This window comes from Lepidochelys kempii, chromosome 14, assembly GCF_965140285.1.
Source record: "Lepidochelys kempii isolate rLepKem1 chromosome 14, rLepKem1.hap1, whole genome shotgun sequence".
Taxonomy (NCBI): Eukaryota; Metazoa; Chordata; order Testudines; family Cheloniidae; genus Lepidochelys; species Lepidochelys kempii.
This window is the reverse complement of record NC_136393.1, coordinates 3,214,701-3,233,838: the sequence shown is the minus strand read 5'-3', so window position 1 is coordinate 3,233,838 and position 19,138 is coordinate 3,214,701. Positions and strand designations below refer to the sequence as shown.

The following is a 19,138-nucleotide window of genomic DNA, read 5'->3' as shown; positions in this document are numbered from 1 at the left end:
GGTTGGATGAGAACCAAGAAGCCAATGTTTGTGTAGTGTGGAATATATTTATAGAACAATTTAGCATCCGAATGTGGGAGGGGAAACTATTAAATTCCTGTCTCCACTAGTTGCATAAAAGAGTAGATGCATTTTAAATTCCTGCCAGTAGGAAAAGGTGACCCGTGTAAAGCCGGAGAAATATAAAGCGGCAAGCGTATTACAGTCTGCTCATCACATAAGGAAAAGATCTTGTATCTTTACTCTTAATATGTGTTGTTGATGTTTTTGAAAGGACTTAAGAAATTTCTCTGAGTTAGTAATGCTGCAGAAATAGAAGCCTATGTCAGGGATCAAAGCCATACAGCTGGGAGAAATTAGTTAGAGTGTTACAGGTTCGAGGACTCTGGCAAGCAGGCAAAGAGGTGCTTCAAGGCAAAATAACAGCTCTCTTCATTCATCAAGGCTTTCTTGTATGGCGCATATCAAGATGCATTTGTGGAACGGGGTCAGAGGCTAGCATGCCCCTCAGTGTGTTACAGCTGTTGCTGAAAATAAGATTCCCATGTGAACAAGTGTGACTTATCTCAATGGTCTATCAGCTGTAGACATGTCTTAAATATCATGAAAACAGGAAAACTGATGGCACCAGATTTGCTCTGTTTCATAAACCAAAGTATTTTTCCTTAGCCGCTTGCCTTGTGATTCCTGTATGTCTTTACCTTTCTCTTTGTATTGGCCTCTTGCCCTGCTACTCACAGAAACCATCCCATTAGCACTGGCAGCTTGGCGCTTTCTCTGAGTGGATATTCAGTCTGTGCGGTGTGAAAGCTGTAAATGTGTTCTGGAGTGAAAATCGGGGGCTTTCAGGACCAGGAATATAAATTACTCTGCTAAATAATTTTCTCATCGTGATCAACTCGAAAGGAAAAACCATCCCACTGGTAAACCCAGTGGTTCGAAGTGCGGGATTAGTGAGGACTATCAGGTGTTGCAGTACAACATTCTGTTATACTTCGATGTTGCAGAAAGACCGGTTAGCACTTCTCAACAACAGTAACTCCACGCAAATCTGCTCAAGGCCCCCTCTCTTCTCAATATGTAGACACACAATGGCTGTAATTATGATAACCAATCTCTCCTGTAGCTCGAGAGGCCAGGGTATTGTTAACCTCCTCCTTAGTTCATTTTCCAGCAGTATGGGCAGGCTAAAGATTCCACTTTGTATCAGGACTGCAGAAGGCTTGGGTTTATCCTAATATGTTAGAAGTCCCTGCCCTCTGTCTTCTGTCTCCTCACTGTTTTCGTGTATTTATGGGAAGTAAATAAGTGCATCTATCCATCTTGCTTAAGCTATGAATGTAACTTAAACATTGGGGGCCTGATAATGGGATCGAAGTCAGTGGGAGCGGTGGGTGCTCAGCACCTTTGGAAATTTGATGGTGTATGTATCCTTACAGTCATCTGGGTGCTTTGTGCCTATGTCCATTGCTGCACATTGTGTGTGAATGCTGCAAACTCTTCAAGCTGCCTTCACCTAGTCTGCAGAATTCATGGCTTTCCATTATCAAGCTGTCATTTTGTTGTGCACCCCAGCGAACCCCAGGCTGCAGCGCTGTCTTGGAGTCGGTGGTAGCACGGCAGGACTCTTATTTCATGGATGTCTCAACATTTCATCAAGTGGAGCAAAAAAGTGAGAGCTCTGAGTTTTATGGACCCTTTGAAGCATTTAAGTAGTCATGGGTTGGTACTTTTGTGGGACTAGATTCTTCTGTCAACTTTAGGCAAATACCTGGGATCTCAGCACAAACAAGAAGATGTCACATCTTGTTGTGTGTTACATTTTATTGTTGCTTTAATATCCAAGAAACTTGCTCTGGGATGGGGAAAGATTAAAGCCCTTTTTAATGACACTTGTATTACAAAAGGGACATTTCCCCTCATGCCAGAGATCAGTGGGTTGGTCTTTGCATTTGGACAACTGCTCAGCTTCGTGCAGCATCGGCGCGAGAAGCATCAGCTGTTCAACTTTTGTTTCCGTTCAAGCTCTGGAAAAGCCCACTCCATCCAGCTCTTGGAGTGACTTGACAGCCTTTTGCCACTTTTTATTAAGGCCAAATGGGATTACCAACCCCAACTTCTCCTAGCCCAATACCAGTCTTGGACTGGACGGTGTTACTGGTGCTCAATTTATAAATTCCCTCTCCTCCTGTCTGTAAAACTTGAAAGTCTGATAATTGTTACATACAACACGACTGCACCTCTGGCCTTTGTTAGAGGAATCCCTGCAGGTTATGATGACGGGAATTCTCTGAGCAACCAAAACATGGAGGAATGTTCTTGTAAGTGGAGAAAAGAGTGCTCTGCAATCCAGTTTTTGTTCTTCCTTTAAAACCTGCAGAAGGGTGCTGTGGTGACTGCTCTTTCCGGCCATTGCTCGGGAATGGCCAGAGAATGGACCAGGGGGTGTTTCCATCTTAATCTTAACCATCTTAACCTCATACCACAAAGGTTCTCCTCTTGTGCATGCCTTTGTTTTGTGGGAGGAGCTTCCTTGAATATAGAGTTCTCTGTCCCCAACCATGGATCGTTGTGGGGGAGGATGGAAGGACACTGGGTTTATTCTTCTTGCAAAAGCTTGCCACATGCAGAGAGTTCCCAGCAGTAAGAGCCTTGATAGATGTTCAAAGGTCACCCTGTCTCAGCTGGTAGGAGAGAGCTGTCCTACAGTAACCACCTGGTCTGTACCAGGAAGCCCTTCTGCCTCTCAGTGAGTAGAAAGCACATGGCAGTCCTTAGCATAGTTCAGAAAATTGGCTAGTTCTGTGCCCATAGCAGTTTAAATAAGATTAAATAATCAAAAGCAGGCCCCATGGATTTTTACAGCATCTTGAGTGAGTGTGTTCTCACTAGAATGCCGTTGTGATGGGAAGTGAAAAGTCTGTTGCTAGGTCTGCGCTAAGAGGAAGCGTGTGCATGTAATATGCTACTAATAACCACTTATATTGGCCTTCTCCGGGCTGTGAGTGTTGGAGCTGGGAAGGGCTTCCTTCAGGCTCAGAAATATCCCTGTGGGAAACTGCAGCGTTGCTTAGTAGAGACAGCACTGGACAGGGAGTCAGGACTCTCCGGGGTTCTGCTCCCAGTGCTGTCACTGACCTGCTGTGTGAGCGTAGGCAGGTCTCTTCACCTCTGCCTCCCATCTGTGACACGAGGATGACACTTACCTGCATAGTGTAACACTCAGATCTATAGGCGAAAAGAGATGTGTAAGAGCTAAATAAACTTGGTCTAACTCCAAAGCAACATAAGCAGCGTAAACTCAGGGAAGATCTGATCATGAGGGAGAATATCATCAGTGTCAATGAGTCTCCATATTAAAAGGTTCTTCCCTTAGAGAATAAGGAGCCCTGGTCCATTTGTTGTTGTTTATTTGTTGTATGTAGACCCCAGGAGCCCCAGTCAAGGACCAGAACCCCATGGTGTTAAGTGCTGTACAAACACAGAACATAGAGACAGTCCCTGTTGCAAGGGCAATCTAAGTGTAAGACAAGAGACAATAGGTGGATACAGACAGAGAGGGGAATACAAGTGGGATGATACTGGGCAGGATGGTAGGTGGTCTCAGATGACTAGCAATCCAAATTGCTGTCAAGTTTTTTTGTATGCATCATGGCAAAGGAGAGTTTGGAGTATTGCTCTCACCCTTAGTGCGTGGTTGATTGTACATACGTTGATCCATAGCGACTGAGAATCTGAACTCTTCCTGATCTGCCCTGTCCATATTGCAAGCCCTGCAGCCAGCTTGCCAGCAGAAGCATGAGAAAGTTGAGAGTAACTTCCTTGGTTAATGGGTATTTCTCCATGCTGATGGATTAATCATTTTCCTATTGGGAGACAGAAGCTGCAGTACCATTAGGTCAAACTGTTTCAAAATGTTGGGATTGCAGGAGCTGATCTCCACTCCTGTCTCTAGTATGATTCATTGCCCAATTCCTCTGGGGCCTATTGTTCGATTCTTGTCCAGACAGCGAGTAGAATTTGAGCCTTCATTAACTCCTTGCTGCCCTCCGTTTGGAGCCGTGGCTGCTAAGCAGAGCATGTGGCATTGGGAATCCCCGAGTCCTGAGTTACAGTAATAGCATACCACATATGTGGATAAAGGCTGCTAGGGCTCTGGTGACTGCCAAATTTGGAGTGATCTCGTAGCAATCCTCCCAGCTTGACATTGTTAGGGCTATAAAATATAACTGCCTAATAAAACTGTACCTGTGGGGAGGAGGAAGGTGCCTACTTCGTTCCACAAGGAGGGAGGCACAGACACTTCCTTTAGCTGGGGGGTGTTAGGTGTCAATTTGGTAGTAACAATTTTAGAAAATATCTTTCAAGCCTTAGTAGCATGACATTAAAAAGAAGGCTTTTAACATGGAAATCCCCAGAGGGGAAGATTAAAGCGAACAGGTGCTGGAAAAATGTTTCTGCATATTAGAACTTAATTAGATTTGAAAATGAATTCCAGATGGGCTAATTATGTGTGAGTTGTTGCAGGTTCTTTCTTGCAGGGGCAGGAGAGTGTTTGGGAAACTGATGTAGCTTGATTGGATTTGATTCCTAATTCTTGCAGTATTGCTGAGATCTAGACGCAGGCTGGCTTTCGGGCCCTGTGATCCCTCTGAAAAAGCTCCACATCTCCTGCTGCTGCTGTCAGAGCCAGGGAGATCTAAGGCCACAAGCAACCAGGCTTGTTGCTAAAATAACCAGGGGGCCAACAACCTGTCACGTTCAAGGAGAAATGATTCTGATCAGAATTACTTGTAAAGGAAACTTCAAAGACGGGACGGTTGATTCTACAAAGGGGGAACTATTTCCAGGGACACATGGCGTTTACGAGTGCCATTGGCTTCTACAAGCAAAGTAGTATGCCAAAGCATGCTTGAGCATGTGACTGACTGAGCATGTGGGGACTGTCCAGAGCGACAGCAGGGGGTGCTGGTTACAGTGCTGCATGTTTCTGATACAGAAATACTAGAGCAGTGGTTCTCAACCTGCGGGCCGCTTGCTGACCAGTCAGCACACTGCTGCGGCCCGTGTGACACACACTACCTGTATGGCCCTGAGGGTATGTGTATATATATTGTGTGGATGCAGCCCACAGAACACACAGAAAGCTACATATGTGGCCCACAATGGTAAATAGGTTGAGAATCGCTGTACTAGAGTAACTGAGAAATGTTACTAGTGGGAGTGTAGCAGCATATTCAAAGCCAGAAAATGTAGCTTTCAAAGGGACAGTGTTCTCCATGAGTGTCTCTGTGAAATGTTTTGCTTCCTGGCTCCGTTTTAGGAGTTTTTCACAAAACCCCAGAAGATACCCCCTCTGTCTGCAGTGTGGGGCTGAGGGACAAATTTCATGGCCTTTTTACAGCGTTCCCCAGGAAGTAAATGGAGCATGCCGGAGCGAGAGCCGTGTATGAGTCTGCATGTGTGCCGGGCGAGAGCCCTGTATGAGTCTGTGTAACTGCCATGGGCTCTGCCTACCAGCCACTCTGAGAAAGCTCAGCAAATGTGAACTTTTCCATAAGGTCTGTGACTGGAAATCATGGATGTGTGATTTATGTGTGGCTTGATGAATGATTTATATCACGTGAGGGGATGATTTAGGTAGAAAATACATCCCCTCTTACAGAATCTGTAATGAAGAGTCAGTTCTTATTCATTTATTTCTGAAGCTGTTTGAACTCAGCGTGTTTGACATAAATCAAGTCTAATTGTCATTTCATGATTAATGAACATATGCTGGCCATTTTTCTTCATAATTAAACTTTATGTTCAGTTCATGTGACAAAGCAAAACAAGTTTAGGCTTTGCCAGGTTGTGTGGCTTTTCCAGGTCTGTGTATTTAGGAAAAAGTGGCTGGTTTTCCAATGGCCTTGAATAGACCCTGCTGGGCACGAGCACATGTAATTCGAGTGGAGACTCCAGCACGTTGACCTGACCATTCAGCCTGTGCAGAAAGTCAGTTTTGTGTCCAGCTGTGGTGTAAAGGGGACATTTCGTTATGAATATGGCGCCTTTTGGCTTGTCTGCTTCAAACATCGACTGAGATCTGGGGTGGAATTATCTGAGAAGCAGGGACGCTGTTCGAAGGGCAGCTATCGTGTCCAGTGTTGCCTCAACTGCAGGGACAGCTACACATCTGCCCTTCGAACAGTAACTTAACCACCCAACAAAATGACAGAGGAAAGTGAATAGCTGTCTGTATCTTTCATAAATCTGCAAAACAGTCCCAATAGTTTAAAAGCCCCAAATCTATCTGGGTGTTCCAGCTCAGGGATCCATATGGTCTACATCAGTTCCATCCAGTTCACTAGCTGTGTTCTTCTTATTTCAGGACATAGACAAGTTTGGCAACGAGATCACTCAGCTGGCTCGCCCGCTCCCTGTGGAGTACCTAATCATAGATGTAAGTATTCGCTGCAGTATTGAGGCAGAGTTCCTTTTGCATCACCGAACCTTCTGAAAAATCCACAAAGTCTGAAGGTTTTAACTTGAGTTTGCTTTCTTTAAACAACTCTTTAAACCTGAGAGTGCAGCAGTCAGCATGCTTTTGTGTGAGTGCAACACTCGGGGGTGGGTGGTGATGTGGTGCCAGAGAAATGCATTTACTTCTCCAAAAGGCGCTGCCTGGAGTGTCTTATTGCTGTTATGAAACAGAATTTATCCATCAAATGAGGGAAGCAGTAATGGATATGCTGGGCATTAAATCACTGGGAGCTAATTAGAAAGCTCCAGTTGTCTCTTTTGTAGCAGTGATTAAGAACACTGCTCATTCCAGTGATGAGCAAGCTGGGTTTGTACTATGAAAAGGCCTACAGCTCCTTCATTGCCAGTTCCTAATGCTTTCATTCTGGAGACTGAATCCTAGTTGCAGTTCTGTGTTCAGGTCCCATCTGCCCACCACTGAATGTGTCCCCCCAGGGAGCAGTGTTGTTTCTTGGGCTATGCATCCTTGAGTGTTGGGAGCCAAAGGGCAATTGGTCTGAGAGTCCTGCCTGCCAACACACTTGGGAGCAGTGTTAAAACTCTGCCACTGTCTTTCAGTTTTAATGGGGGCCTTTCCTGGATGGGAGACTGGGAGGCAGATAATTCAGATGACAGAAAATATTGCGGGAGTGGAGGTGGTGCCACCAATGATTAAATCCATTCAAAGCGACTGGTCCACTCCAGCTGGTGCTAGCGTGAATACAAATGTCCCAAGCGCTGCCCCAGGAAACCCCAGATGTGGGGAAGCAGGTGGACTGGAAACCAAACACTTGCTCTTCCTCTTTGTTGGGTTTTTTCCGTGGGGTGTGTTACTTGTCAAAGCTGCGTTTGGGCTGAAGACTTTGACACGTGATTCCTGCAGTGAAGTATTGCGTTTGGAACAGTGGGACCCATTGTGTGGAGCCCATTCCAATTGACAGCACTGGAATGTATTTATTACCCCGGCAGTAAAGGCATCTGGTTTTGGACTACCTGGGGTGTAATTAAGATGAAAACAGATTGACAGAACATGCCCTTAGGAGGAGTCTGGAATGATGAAAACTGAATTTCTGAAGCATCTTTTTAAAAAATAAAATAAAATAACAAAACCCCTGACCAAGTATTTTTCTGGCTTATATTGCAATGGATGTTATTTCTGCACCTTTGGTGTCAACTACAAACCGCACACATCCCTGGTTGAAAAGCTCTTTGTTTATAAGACTTTAATAGCCACAGAATCAGAGTACAAAGGCACCTTGCCTGCCCACCCGTTCTTCTGGCCCACCCACCACCCTCCTTCCAAGTGATGTCAGCAGCAAAGAGGAGGAATATTAGTGAGTCCCAGGATAGTGCGTACAAAGCTCAATTTAATAAAATGCATAAGGCCAGAAGCGGATGGCAAAGTGTTTGTTTGAGCAGTACATGGCTCAGTTCCACCCATAAGAACTTAGGAGCCCACTTGCTCGCATGTGAGGCATGTGGTTTCTGAGCCATATTCTCCCCTGCATTTGGCGAAGTCCCCACCAGCCCAGTGACGGTATTGGGGGGCCTGGGCTAGCTGACCAAAGAGCGTATCAATGGCAGGGGATTCCAAGATTAGGAGGAGACTCGGAAACCCTGCATCAGAGAGGGGCCTTGTCCTTTGCTGGAATGGCTGATTCCAGTGGCAGAAAGGTGCACGAGATTAGAGACGGGCTGGAGATCCTACTTGGATGCTTAAGCAGTTGGGGAAGTCACTTACCATTTCGATAAAAGCTTGTATCTGCTTCAGTGCTTTTGCTGCCTGTCGTGCAGAGAAAACCTTGTATTTGGAGAAGTGATCTGGGAGAACTCTTTCTTCGTTTCTCAGACGGCCCCAAGTCCCAGCTGCAGATTTCAGTAATGCCTCCCTGTTCCTCTCTAATCCAACCTCCTCGGTGTAATTCTTCCAGTGCATAAAAAGAGCCGGGTACAAGTCGCCAGCCTCAGACACACAGTTGTCGGATCAGTGGGGGGGAGGTCTGCTGTGCTTCCACAGGCTATCTGAGCCTGCCCATTTTCAGGAGAGAGTTGGATGCCACGCTCGCTATGTTTATGAATGCTGGGGCCAGCCTGGAAAAGGGAAATGTTGATCAAATCTCCTTGGAAATGGGAAAAAGGCTCTAGAAGTTCCACCTAATAATCACTGTGTGGCCTTCATGGCTGAACGCTGCCCTGTGAAGTGCACAGTGTTTCTCAGCCATTGGAGGCAGTGGGCCTAGGTCTCCAGTGCCTGGGAACCAGGCCTGGCCTGTCTACTCAGCATCCCAGCACTGTGCTCTAATAGCTCTTCCTTGGATTTTTAGATTACCACAACTTTCCCCAAGGATCCAGTTTACACGTTTTCTATTTCTCAAAATCCGTTCCCTATTGAGAACCGTGACGTGCTGGGAGAAACTCAGGTAAGGAATGCTTTAAAGTGCGTGTGTCCTACCTGTACAATCGTACACATGGATGTAATCTCCATGTGTCCCTTACACTAAGCCCTCTGAAAGGGAACAGCAGTAGAGAGACTGCAGCAGCTGTTCCACTGAGTCGTCTCCTCATAGTTTGATCCACGTTTGGCAATATGCTCAGCAAAACTTCCCTCTCTGAATGCTTTGCACCTCCCTATAAATCATCCCTTCTGGATGTGCCAATCCGCACCCATCCCAGTGATATGAAGGAGGCCTCTTTGCTTGCCAAGAATTGCCTCTTGCAAGTAACGTCTAAAAAGGAGCTGCCAGTCCCATGGTGTTTGTTTGATCAAGAATCAGTCGAGAGTGCATCCTGTATGTGACAAACTGCACTGCTTCCCCACACTGCCGGGGTGGGTCAAACAACATGAAGGGCCTACAGTGGCTCCTGGGTTTAGTGCTGACACCGAGAATGCTGGCTGCTTTATGGAATGGTTTTAAAAAGCTGAACTGTTCATTACAGAAAGAGGCAGCTATCAAATTACCCAAGCCACATGTGAGCTGGCAAAATCAGCGGGCATTTTGGGTTACTTGGTAATAGTAATGGTCTGTCCCTCTCAAAAGGGATCTGCGTGGAAAGTAGCAAAGATTTCTTCTGAAATAGTTGGACATAAAATGAATCAGAAGTGCATAGTCCCTGCACAAACACAAACAAACTCCTGCAGAAGCTGTGAGAGAGCCAACTAGAACGTATCACTTAACAGGTCAGGGTTTTTGCTGTGTAGAGGAGTAGTCAGCGCTGTGCGGGCTGTGTGACTGTACGGTTAGAGGATTCCTCACCCCTGACCCTGGCCTTCTCCCCCTTGCTGTGATGCATTGGCCTCTTCTGCACCTGGCGAGCCTACTCCACTTCAGCGCAATTGGCTGATGGAGGCTTCAGGGGGCATGACCCTGCTAGCCAGCTCACTGTCATTCCGGACGGGGGCACCAAGATTCCACTGGGACATTATCTTCCCATGGCCCCTGTTCCTTCACTGCCCCAAACTGGCGTGGCTCTGAGATGGGGGGTCTGACTTGCTGCCATTCCGAGTGCTCCAGTGTCTGGGCTCAGCTCTCTATGCCCTGGGGTCTTTCAGATGTCTAAATCATTCCAGATTCCCTTTCTCTGGAAATGTGAAAGGCTGCAATTCAGTCTGCAAGGCTCTCTGATTTCAGGATGTCAGTGAGCATCGCAATTGTGTCTATTGATAGAGGAAGGAATTTTACCAGTATCATCTTTGTCAGTGTATCTGAATGGAAAAATCAAGTTATCACATTGGGGTAAGGAAATATGACTTCTGGATTGTTTTTCTTCCCCTTTCCAATCTCTGCAGGACTTCCACAGCTTGGCCACGTACCTATCTCAAAACACTTCCTCTGTTTTCCTTGACATCATCTCTGATTTCCATCTGCTCCTTTTTCTGGTCACCAATGAGGTCATGCCTCTGCAGGTATGTAATCGAAGACCATGATTTTGGCTAATGACAAAGGCAGATAGGGCTCGCAGTGAGCATCACATTACAGACCGGCACTAAACTCCTCCTCCTCCAGAATCGAGGCAGAAGCATCAGTCGCATGTGCGGTGGAAAGCGCCGTGTGTCTGTTGCGCCCAATCTGAGTTCTCAGACCCAGCTTGTTTGCTGGTTTATCCATAGTTCCTGCTGAGAACATGCAGCTTGACAACTGTCTTTCCTTCTCAGTGACCCTTTTGGTTGGTGGTAAGAAGCTAGATATGTCTGAGTTCTGGAAGTCCTGCTCCGCCTCTGCATGGTGGTGGCTGTGAGAGCAGGGTCCCAGGCGGGACACAGCCGCTTGGCTCCGGCTCGGATAGCTGGAAAGGTTTAAAAGTATTGGAATCAGAAATTCCTGTTATAATGATAACAAGATCAGTCTCACCAAATCTATTCCAGGACAACTACTTCCTGTCTTTGCAGCTCTGGCTGTATTGGCTTGGCACTAGGAGCTTGGCTCCGTATCAGGCGCTCCGTTAACATCTGCACCACTCATATTTTCCCATTTGTAAATAACAGACCAACAAGAAAAGCCACGTGTTTTCCAGAAGCTTCGAGAATTCCACAAACTGAGCATGTGTAGCCCAGCTGGGCTGCCAGTGGGCAGCCGGAGATCAGGACCAATCAGGGGGATTTTGTGTGTGTTGTGTTCAGAATTTTGTCCAGAATTTTTTGTTTCTCTTTGTGATAAAAGTGTGAGTGAGCCTTAGCTCTCTTGCAGGTTCACTGCAGCAATGGGCAGCAGCTGCCATTCAGGGGGGCCGGTGGACTGGCTGTTTTAACTCCCTACAGGTGATCTAGTGCTCCTGAAATGAGATGGCTAGAGCCAGACCTAATGTAGGTAGGCACCATACAAGTTTCCCCTGTGTAAACCTACCGATACACCTCAAAACTATTGTCCAAGCCTTCCTGCTATTCCTGCCCTGGACCTCGAGTAAAGTCTCCGTTTCTTGATTAGGTGTATGGTGGCTTCATCCAATTCTGCTAAGTTTTACAGCCTAACATTAATACAAAGTTACTAGATACTTCTGGCCCACTTTTCTGTGCAGAGGGGTGCAACAAGTGACTTTTGGCTCCAGCATATATTCATTTATAGATTGTAAAGCCAGAAAGGACCACTGTGATCATCTGATCTGATATAGACACGCCCTGAATTAATTGCTCTAGCTTCTGTTTGGCCAAGTGTCGGGGTATGTCAGCCCTGGGGAGAAACTAGAAGCTGGGAAGGTCCGCTTGCTTGTGTCCCCAGAATGGCACCTTTGTAAAAGGGTGAAAGATCAAACTAAAGGGTTTGGGGTTTTTTTAGAATTCCTGGCAGCCACTGGGGAATAAACTCACTATGGAGCTTGGAGTGCTGGGGGTAGGGGCTTGCAGGAGCGCAGCCCTGGTCCGTGTGCACTGGGTTGAGACTTGTGTGCTCTCTCGTATAGGACAGCATCAGCTTGCTGCTGGAGGCAGTGAGGACCAGGAACGAGGAGCTGGCGCAGACCTGGAAGAAATCGGAGCAATGGGCCACCATTGAACAGCTCTGTAGTGAGTCCCCAGAATCCTGTGACTGAGTCACATCTCCCTTCCAAACCAGCAAGGGGGGGCAATGAAGCAGTTTGCCTGGGCTGGCTGCCGAGTGGCAAAGCCGTGCACCCACGGGACAGAGTGTGGGAATGAGCTGGCTCCCAAGGCCAGCAGGGGCTCAGAGCCCTGGGGTCCCAAGCAGTACCCACCTCCTGGGCCAAAGTCAGGAGCGCCACTGGAGGGCTGTGGCGTGAAGCAGAGCCCCCCAGTCCTCGTGCTTTGCGGCAGGGAGGTGGCCCTGGAATTGCTGGTCTGAGTGCTGTTAGACTGGCCTGATTTACCTGAGCCAATGCTAGATCTGTGAGACAGAAGTACTGAAATCTCTGTGTGCCCTTGTCTGCCTCAGTCTCCTGCCTGGGATAGGTGTTGTGACATCACAGCGGCAAGCGGTCTGCCATGCAACGACCCACCCCGTTTGGTCAGACACCTGCTGATGCTTAGCACAGAACCCAGCCCACTGTCTGGGTGCAAAGGCACAGGCGTGGGGAATGCAGGTTTAGTACCATGAGCTTCTCTGGCCTCTAAGCTGAGGCAGGAGAGACTGCTGGTTTTAGACTCGGAGGTCCCAAGGTCAGGCCCCGCCGCTCCCCCTCCTGCCTCCACTCCTCCCCTCTTCCCAGCCTTGAGCTCTGCTCTGTTTCTCCCTTACAGGCACAGTTGGAGTCCAAGTCTCAGGGCTCCATGAATATGGTGCCATGGGCAGTTCAACACATGCTGCATCCTCAGCCATGTGGGCTTGCCAACACTGCACCTTCATGAACCAGCCTGGCACAGGCCACTGCGAGATGTGCAGCCTTCCCAGGACCTAGCCCCTGCTGCTTGGAGCAAGGGGCAGACTTAAAAATACAGAGGCAAACCCGTTAAAAAGCAGGATGGTTTCTCACGCCCCCTTCCCCGTAACCATGCGCCACAAGGGGCAGACCAAGTGAGGGGGGGCTGCCATGTCTGTGTCTCCAATTGCAGGACTCTCGGCACTGTCCTTTCCGGGCCCTAGCGATAGGGAGGGGAGGCCAGCTGGCTGCTGGTGGGATTTCATCTGGAACGCCCTGCGCTGTTAGCCCGGCATGAGGAGACCCTTCGCTTCGGTGTCCACACACTCAGCTCCCCCGAGATCTCCCTGCGCTGTCGTCCTCTGACTGGCTATCCTGCCCTCTCCAGGGGCTCTCTCTAGGCTTTGTGCTGCCGTCAGAGGCTGATCCAGTTAGACGGCAGCTGCTTCTCCCTCTGAGCTGAGCGAGCTCCGGTGCGCAAGGCAAAGTGGGGTGGCTGGGCTGGCCATTTCCACAGGTGCATGGCAGCAAGGGGCTGACCTCCCTCTAGTAGCTTGCATGATGTGCAGCTCCCCTATGCCGGCCTGGGAGGAAGTGATGTTGTAGGCATGGCTTGGTCCCACAACTGCTCTTAGCAGGGGATCACTGTCCCCCTCCCCAGCACTCCTCCTCCAATGCCTGGTTTGTTTGTCAGCGGTCGGCTCTTCTCCAGTGGTTTTCTGTAGCCCTCGGTGCCTGACTCGGCTGAGCTTCCACCATAATTACAGCGTTGACTAAATGGTCTGCAGCTGGAGGACGTACGATGCGCACCAGTGCTGAGCCAGGAGCAAAGCTGCCACGCCCCAGCACTCATCTGCAGTGCTTGTGGTCCTCTTGGCATCCGAGTGGAGAGCTGGCGTCCCTTTGTGTACCCAAGAGCCCTGTCCCTCTTGGGTGACCCCTCACTGCAGCCCAGAAGCACGGTGAGCTGCCTCTCTCCACAAAGCGGATTTGGCAGTCGCGTTTCGGCTCTCCCCTCCCTAGGGCCATGGCATCCTGATTGAAAGGGCATGCGGGGCAGGGTGGGCTGGGTCTGCTCCTGCTTGCTAGATCTCCCAAGGGCCAACGAACAAGCAGAGGGAGCTCGCTGTCCCAGACCAGAGGTGGGGCTGGGCGCCTTGGCTTATCGCTTTTGTTAAAGCGGTGGGTGGGCAGCCTGGGCCCATGGGGGCAGCCGGCCCAGCTCTGTGGAGCAGGCATCCTTTCACTCACGCCTTTCTCCCACCATAGGGTGCAAGCCGGGCACAGCAACACAGTGCATGTTCCTTCCATTACCACAGCCTTGCATTTAGTGCCGTCTCCTCCATCTGCCAGCCCCTGTGTCGCCCCTTGGGGGCTGCCCTGGAGGAGCTGCTTCCCTTGGCCATCTCCCCTTACAGAGTGAGGCTCTGGCGCTTAGGAAGCAAATGTAACTTGTAAGTCCGCTTTGCATTAGCAAGTGCAGGGCCTGGCTCCAGCACAGACAAGGCACCCGTTCTGCATTAGACCCCCCCAGGCCTGGGCTGGCTTCTTTTCCTTTTGGCTGCTTGGTAGTTAGCCCCAGTCCTGCAGCCAGAGCCCAGGTGCCCAAGCAAAGGGAAGAGCCCCACACCTTTGTTTTCAGCAGCTGATCCGCTCCACTGAAGCTAAATGAGCCCCATCGCAAACATGCAGCATGTTCCATCCTTCCAACTTGCCTGCGTCTGCTCGCAGCAGTCCAGTCTTGATAGGTGCTCTTTAGTGTCTGACGTTCAGAGCTGGCCTTGGGGGCCACAGCAGGGGTGTTTGTGGGGGCCAGGCCACAATGGGCAGGTCTCCCACTAAATCACCACTCTCTGCTCTCCCTTTACATTTAGACCCGTGGTGGCGGCGGCTGCTGCTGCTCCTGTTTTTAACCACACTGGGGCAGAATTGCAGGTCTTGTTCTTCCTCTGCTTGCGCATTAGTGACCTTAATAGCATCCCAGCTGGCCAGCCCCTGAGCCCGGGCTAGACGCGTCTGTTAGCATGGGGAAGTGCCATTTGAAAGCCTGCCTTTCCCCCTCCCGGAGTCTTGCTGAGGTGGTGTCTGACCCTCTGCGACCCCACTGTGGCATTTTGGCCTGTTTGCTATTCCCGGAGCAGCACCCGGCCCCTGGGGTTCGCTGCCTCTCTCCAATTGTACTCAGTCAAACGCCCCAACGTTTCCTGGGCTGCATTGTAAGGAATCCCTTCCCAGCTGTTCAGAGAGGCCCTTGCTCTCCTTATCCAAAGAGAACCATGGTGGCCATCAGCAGCTCGGTTGAAATGGGAGGAGCGGGTCCCCTTGGCAGGATAATGCTGCAAGTTTGTTTCCTCCCAGACTGATAGGGGAACTAGGACTGGCTGATCATAATGGGTCAAACACCCTTGGTACCCCATCAGCCAGGGCTCCCCCTTTTCCCCTCTCCAGGAGGCCAGTAGTGGGGTGGGCAAGCTGGGGGGAGGGGGGAACGACACAGTTTGACTTCTCACAGCTCATCCCTGCACTCTCCATGGCAGTGCGGATGCATCCCACCCCCTTCACTGCAACCCATGAACAGCTGGCAGGAGTGACATGGTTTCCACCCTTCGCAGTGGAAGGGTCCTTCGCGCCATCCTGCTGCTGTTTGAAGAGTAGTCGATTGCTGCCTGGCTGTGTTTGCCAGGAGGGCAGGCGGCTGTCTGTCCGTCTCTGGGTTTGTGTGTCAATCTCCTGGGCCATGGTTGCTCTTGCTTTTCTGTGCGCTTTGGCTTGCAGAGGTGTGCGTGTTGGGCGTGGACTGGAGTTACCTTAGTTAAAGCCCTGCAAGTAAAATCTAATAAAAGCGCCTGAAATGTGAACAAAGCTGCTGGCCTCTGCTGTGTTTATTGGCCCACCCCAGCCGGAATCCTGCGTGGTTCTCTGACCCAAGCTGAGCAGCTGCCTCCGGCCTGTTTGCCTGTGTGTGCCGCTGCTCGGTGCGGAGTTGGCAGCAGTGAGGCTGTGCGGCTGCGTAGGCTGGTGGGGGCACGAGGGGTTGGATAGCCAGGCCTGTGTTGTCAGCACGTAAAGACACGTTACCGTGGGGCCTGCACCAGGCAAGGGCAGTGGGTCCTGGCTCCCAAGGAGCATCCTGCACTGTGCCCCAAGGAAGCTTCGTCCAGCAGGTAAAGAAATAATCCAGCCCTCCCCGCTGCACAGCCGCCTCCTGCCTGCAGGGCCTGGGAGCAGAGCAACGGGGCTGGGGCTCGGGGAGCAGCTCACCCGCGGCTAGGGGCTCCAAGGAGTCCTGCCTTTGGGGGGAGCAATTCTGCATCCACTTCTGCCCACGGGCCAGTCTCAGACACCCTGAAACTTGGCCCCTGCTGTATGTGGCATAACCACAAATGGAAATAACGCTCGTCGGTGATCTGAGCTGAACGGCCACAGGGGTGGGGGAGCAGAATAAAGCCGCTGGATGGTGAAGTGGGGCGAGAGCGGCTGGACCAGGTTAGTTCCCCACTCCCCAACAGGGCACCAGCAGCTATCTGCTTCGCCACGGCCCAGGACTGGAGTAGCCGGGACGGCTGCCAGCTCGGAGGCAGGTGTCTGGCAGTGCTGTGGGGATCCTGAGCCGGCAGGGGAGGACTGACACAGCCTAGGGATGGGAGCCCAGGGCAGAGGCAGCAGGGGAGGCAGCTGGGCTTCAGGGAGCGAGGACCGGGAGCCAGTCCCAGCCGGCCTTCATTTGGGTCAGCTGGCATTTTAAAAAGGGAAGTGGTGGCTGGGGTTGGCGGGCAGTGGGGAAGGCCTGGCCCGGGGCTGGGGCAGAAGAACAGCCTCCTTGGCTAGCTCAGTAAGACCTTAAACCCTGTCTGGCCCAGGCCACCTGCCAGCGCTGGGGAGCTGAGCTGGCTCTGCGGCCGTGCTGAGTAGACGGGGCAGCGTCCCACTCTGCCACCCTAACAGGAGGGGTTAGAAGCCTGAAAGGAGCCAGGCCTGGGCCTCAAGATGGGTGACTTGTACCTCTCCTCCTGCAGCCGTCGGCAGGCCTCTGCCCCTCGGGACATGGCCCGATGCTGAAAGGAGGGTACGATGGCTGCTTTCCTCCCCGAGACGGTGGCGGGAGCTCTGCGGAAACACTGGCCTTGCTGCGGGGCAGGGGCTCCCCAACCGCACTACTAGGCCACTCGCCTGCTATGGTCGATCCGGCCCCGACTGCCAGCGTAACGGGGGTTTCTTCCCCTGCTGGGCCCTGGGGGGGAACAGGCTGTGAGCAGGAGCTTAGAGCATCCCCAGGAGCCATGACGAGAGAGCCTGGGACCGCCCTCGTTCACGGGCGATGGGCTCTCTGCTGTGCACTGCAGGGTGGTGGCAGACCGGACCCCACCCAGGCACCATGCCTCCCGGCTGCCTCCCGGCTGCCCCTGCGACCCGCAGGACGGGTTCAGCGAGCGACTGGTGCCCAGGGTGCAGCTGCGCTAGGCTGCACCGTGGCAGTGGAGGTTAAAACCCAGCTGGCCCGAGGGAGACTGCTCCACAAACCCTGACTTAGCTCCACAACATGGTAGCTACGAAGCATTTTGAAAGTGGCTTTTTCTCTGATCGTTACGTGTAAACCACCCCCACCCCCTGCAGCCCCAGTGCAGCCGTGAGCCTGGCTCACCAAGCCTCCGCCCGCAGAGCTAAGCCTCCCCTTGAACGCTGGAGGGGACCAGCTGCACCAGCCTCAAGCTGGGAGCCAAGGGCAGAACTTGGGTGTGTGAAGCTGAAGTTTTGGTTCTTGGGGTGGATTTGCGGGGTGGGGGTGTTGGTCACGTCCTTTGCAAAAGGGAGGGGCAGTTGCAGCAGGTGAGGGCTGAGGTATGTGGGCATCATCTCTGGTGCTCTGCCCCACAGTCACCACTCTCCCCTGCAGCTGAGCTGAGGGGGGCTGCAGCCGGGGTGGCAGGAGCACCCACGGTTCATACAGAACGAAGGCACTAAGGTTCGAACCTGGCCTTTGCGAAGCCACGTCCATGCTTGGGGCCTCCCCCAGCTGCCCACAGCAGTGCAGGCTGGGAACGCAAGTACAGGCTGGGCACCAGCGCTGGGCAGAGCAGAGCCGAATAGGGCTAGGCGAGATGGTGCCTCTTGATACGGCTTTCAGGGGCGATGCAGCAGTGGTGGGAACCCTTGAGGGGAAAAGCCACCTGCAGACACAGGTGAGGCGCTGTGGCAGGAGGCTATGGGGCAGCCTCGTTTCACACCGTGGGGTGGCCACTGCGGGAGAGGGGCACTCTGCTGCCTTGAGCACACACAAGAGACACCTGGTCATTTCATGGCCCCCGTTGTGTGCAGAGCTCTGCCCAGAACAGAGGCGACGACACAGCTGGAGTGGGCACGGCGGGGCCGGGTGGTGCCATGGTTCTGGGCACCAAATCTAAAGCTATCCGCGTGCAAGGAGCGGCATGAACTGACAGGGCAGCGAGACGCTTCACAGCACCACAAGCCATCGAGGAGAATCACTCCCCTTGCCATCAAAATGCTGCTGTCTCTGGGGTGGGGTGTGGCGTTATTAGAAGGTCAGGGGAGTGGCCGAGGGCAGGAACCAAAGGACCATCCCTTCTCCAGAGCATGAGGCTGTGGAAGGCAGCATGGAATCAGCGGGGCGAAGGCTGAAGAGGAGGCCCAGAGTTCTTACAAAGCAGCCCGGGAAACCTTTAGAGTGCAAGTGACCAGATGCCCCCCTCGCAGCCCTTCTGAGCCAGGGCCACCCTGGGCATGGCTCTTGGCTCCTGATGTGCCCACCCACTTGCCAACCCCACTTCCTGCAGCCCTGGCTTTCTCCCTCCGAGTCTCCCCTCTGGCCTGGCCTGGCCTGGGAACCTGCCAGCAGGCCCCAGCCCAAGGTTCCAGCCATTCGTGCCTCCTTGGCATCCCGGGGGTTCACAAGGGCCTTGGCTCCTCCAGGGATCCCCGCAGGCTCTGCCCTGTCCGTGCTGTACCCGGCGTAGGGGCAAAGGGTCACTGCTGCTGTTAACTGGACTCCTGGGAGGTGGCGTGACCGTGTGCCAAGGCCAGAGTTGGTGCTGGGTCGGAGGCGGGATGAAAGCTCCAGCCCCTCGAGTCAGGACAGACTCCCCCCATTCCCCCCTGAAGTCAAACCACAGCAAAGGCTGCTGTAACCGCAGCGCTGCACCTCCCGCTGTTGCCGTCTGCTGTGCGGTCTCCCCAGCCAGCTCCCACCGCCCAGGGAGGGGCCCACGGCCATGCTCCGTGCTCTCCCCATGGCTTCCTTTTCCCCAGGGAGCAGGAAACGGCAGCTCGCAGGCCCCGTGGCAGGCCAGGCGGATCTGTTTGCAATCAGCAGCAC

General features: G+C 51.9%; 1 protein-coding gene across 1 annotated transcript in view; it reads left to right on the top strand.

Moving 5' to 3' along the window:
• The window catches only part of NPLOC4 (NPL4 homolog, ubiquitin recognition factor), a 45,159-nt gene extending 29,490 nt beyond the window's left edge, over positions 1 to 15,669 (top strand). The window contains exons 13-17 of the mRNA XM_073312048.2: positions 6,371 to 6,442; positions 8,826 to 8,921; positions 10,289 to 10,405; positions 11,896 to 11,998; positions 12,689 to 15,669. Coding sequence (XP_073168149.1) covers positions 6,371 to 6,442; positions 8,826 to 8,921; positions 10,289 to 10,405; positions 11,896 to 11,998; positions 12,689 to 12,846 — 546 coding nt within the window. The 3' untranslated portion in view covers positions 12,847 to 15,669. The remainder of the gene's footprint in view (positions 1 to 6,370; positions 6,443 to 8,825; positions 8,922 to 10,288; positions 10,406 to 11,895; positions 11,999 to 12,688) is intronic.
• Positions 15,670 to 19,138: the final 3,469 nt, after the last annotated feature.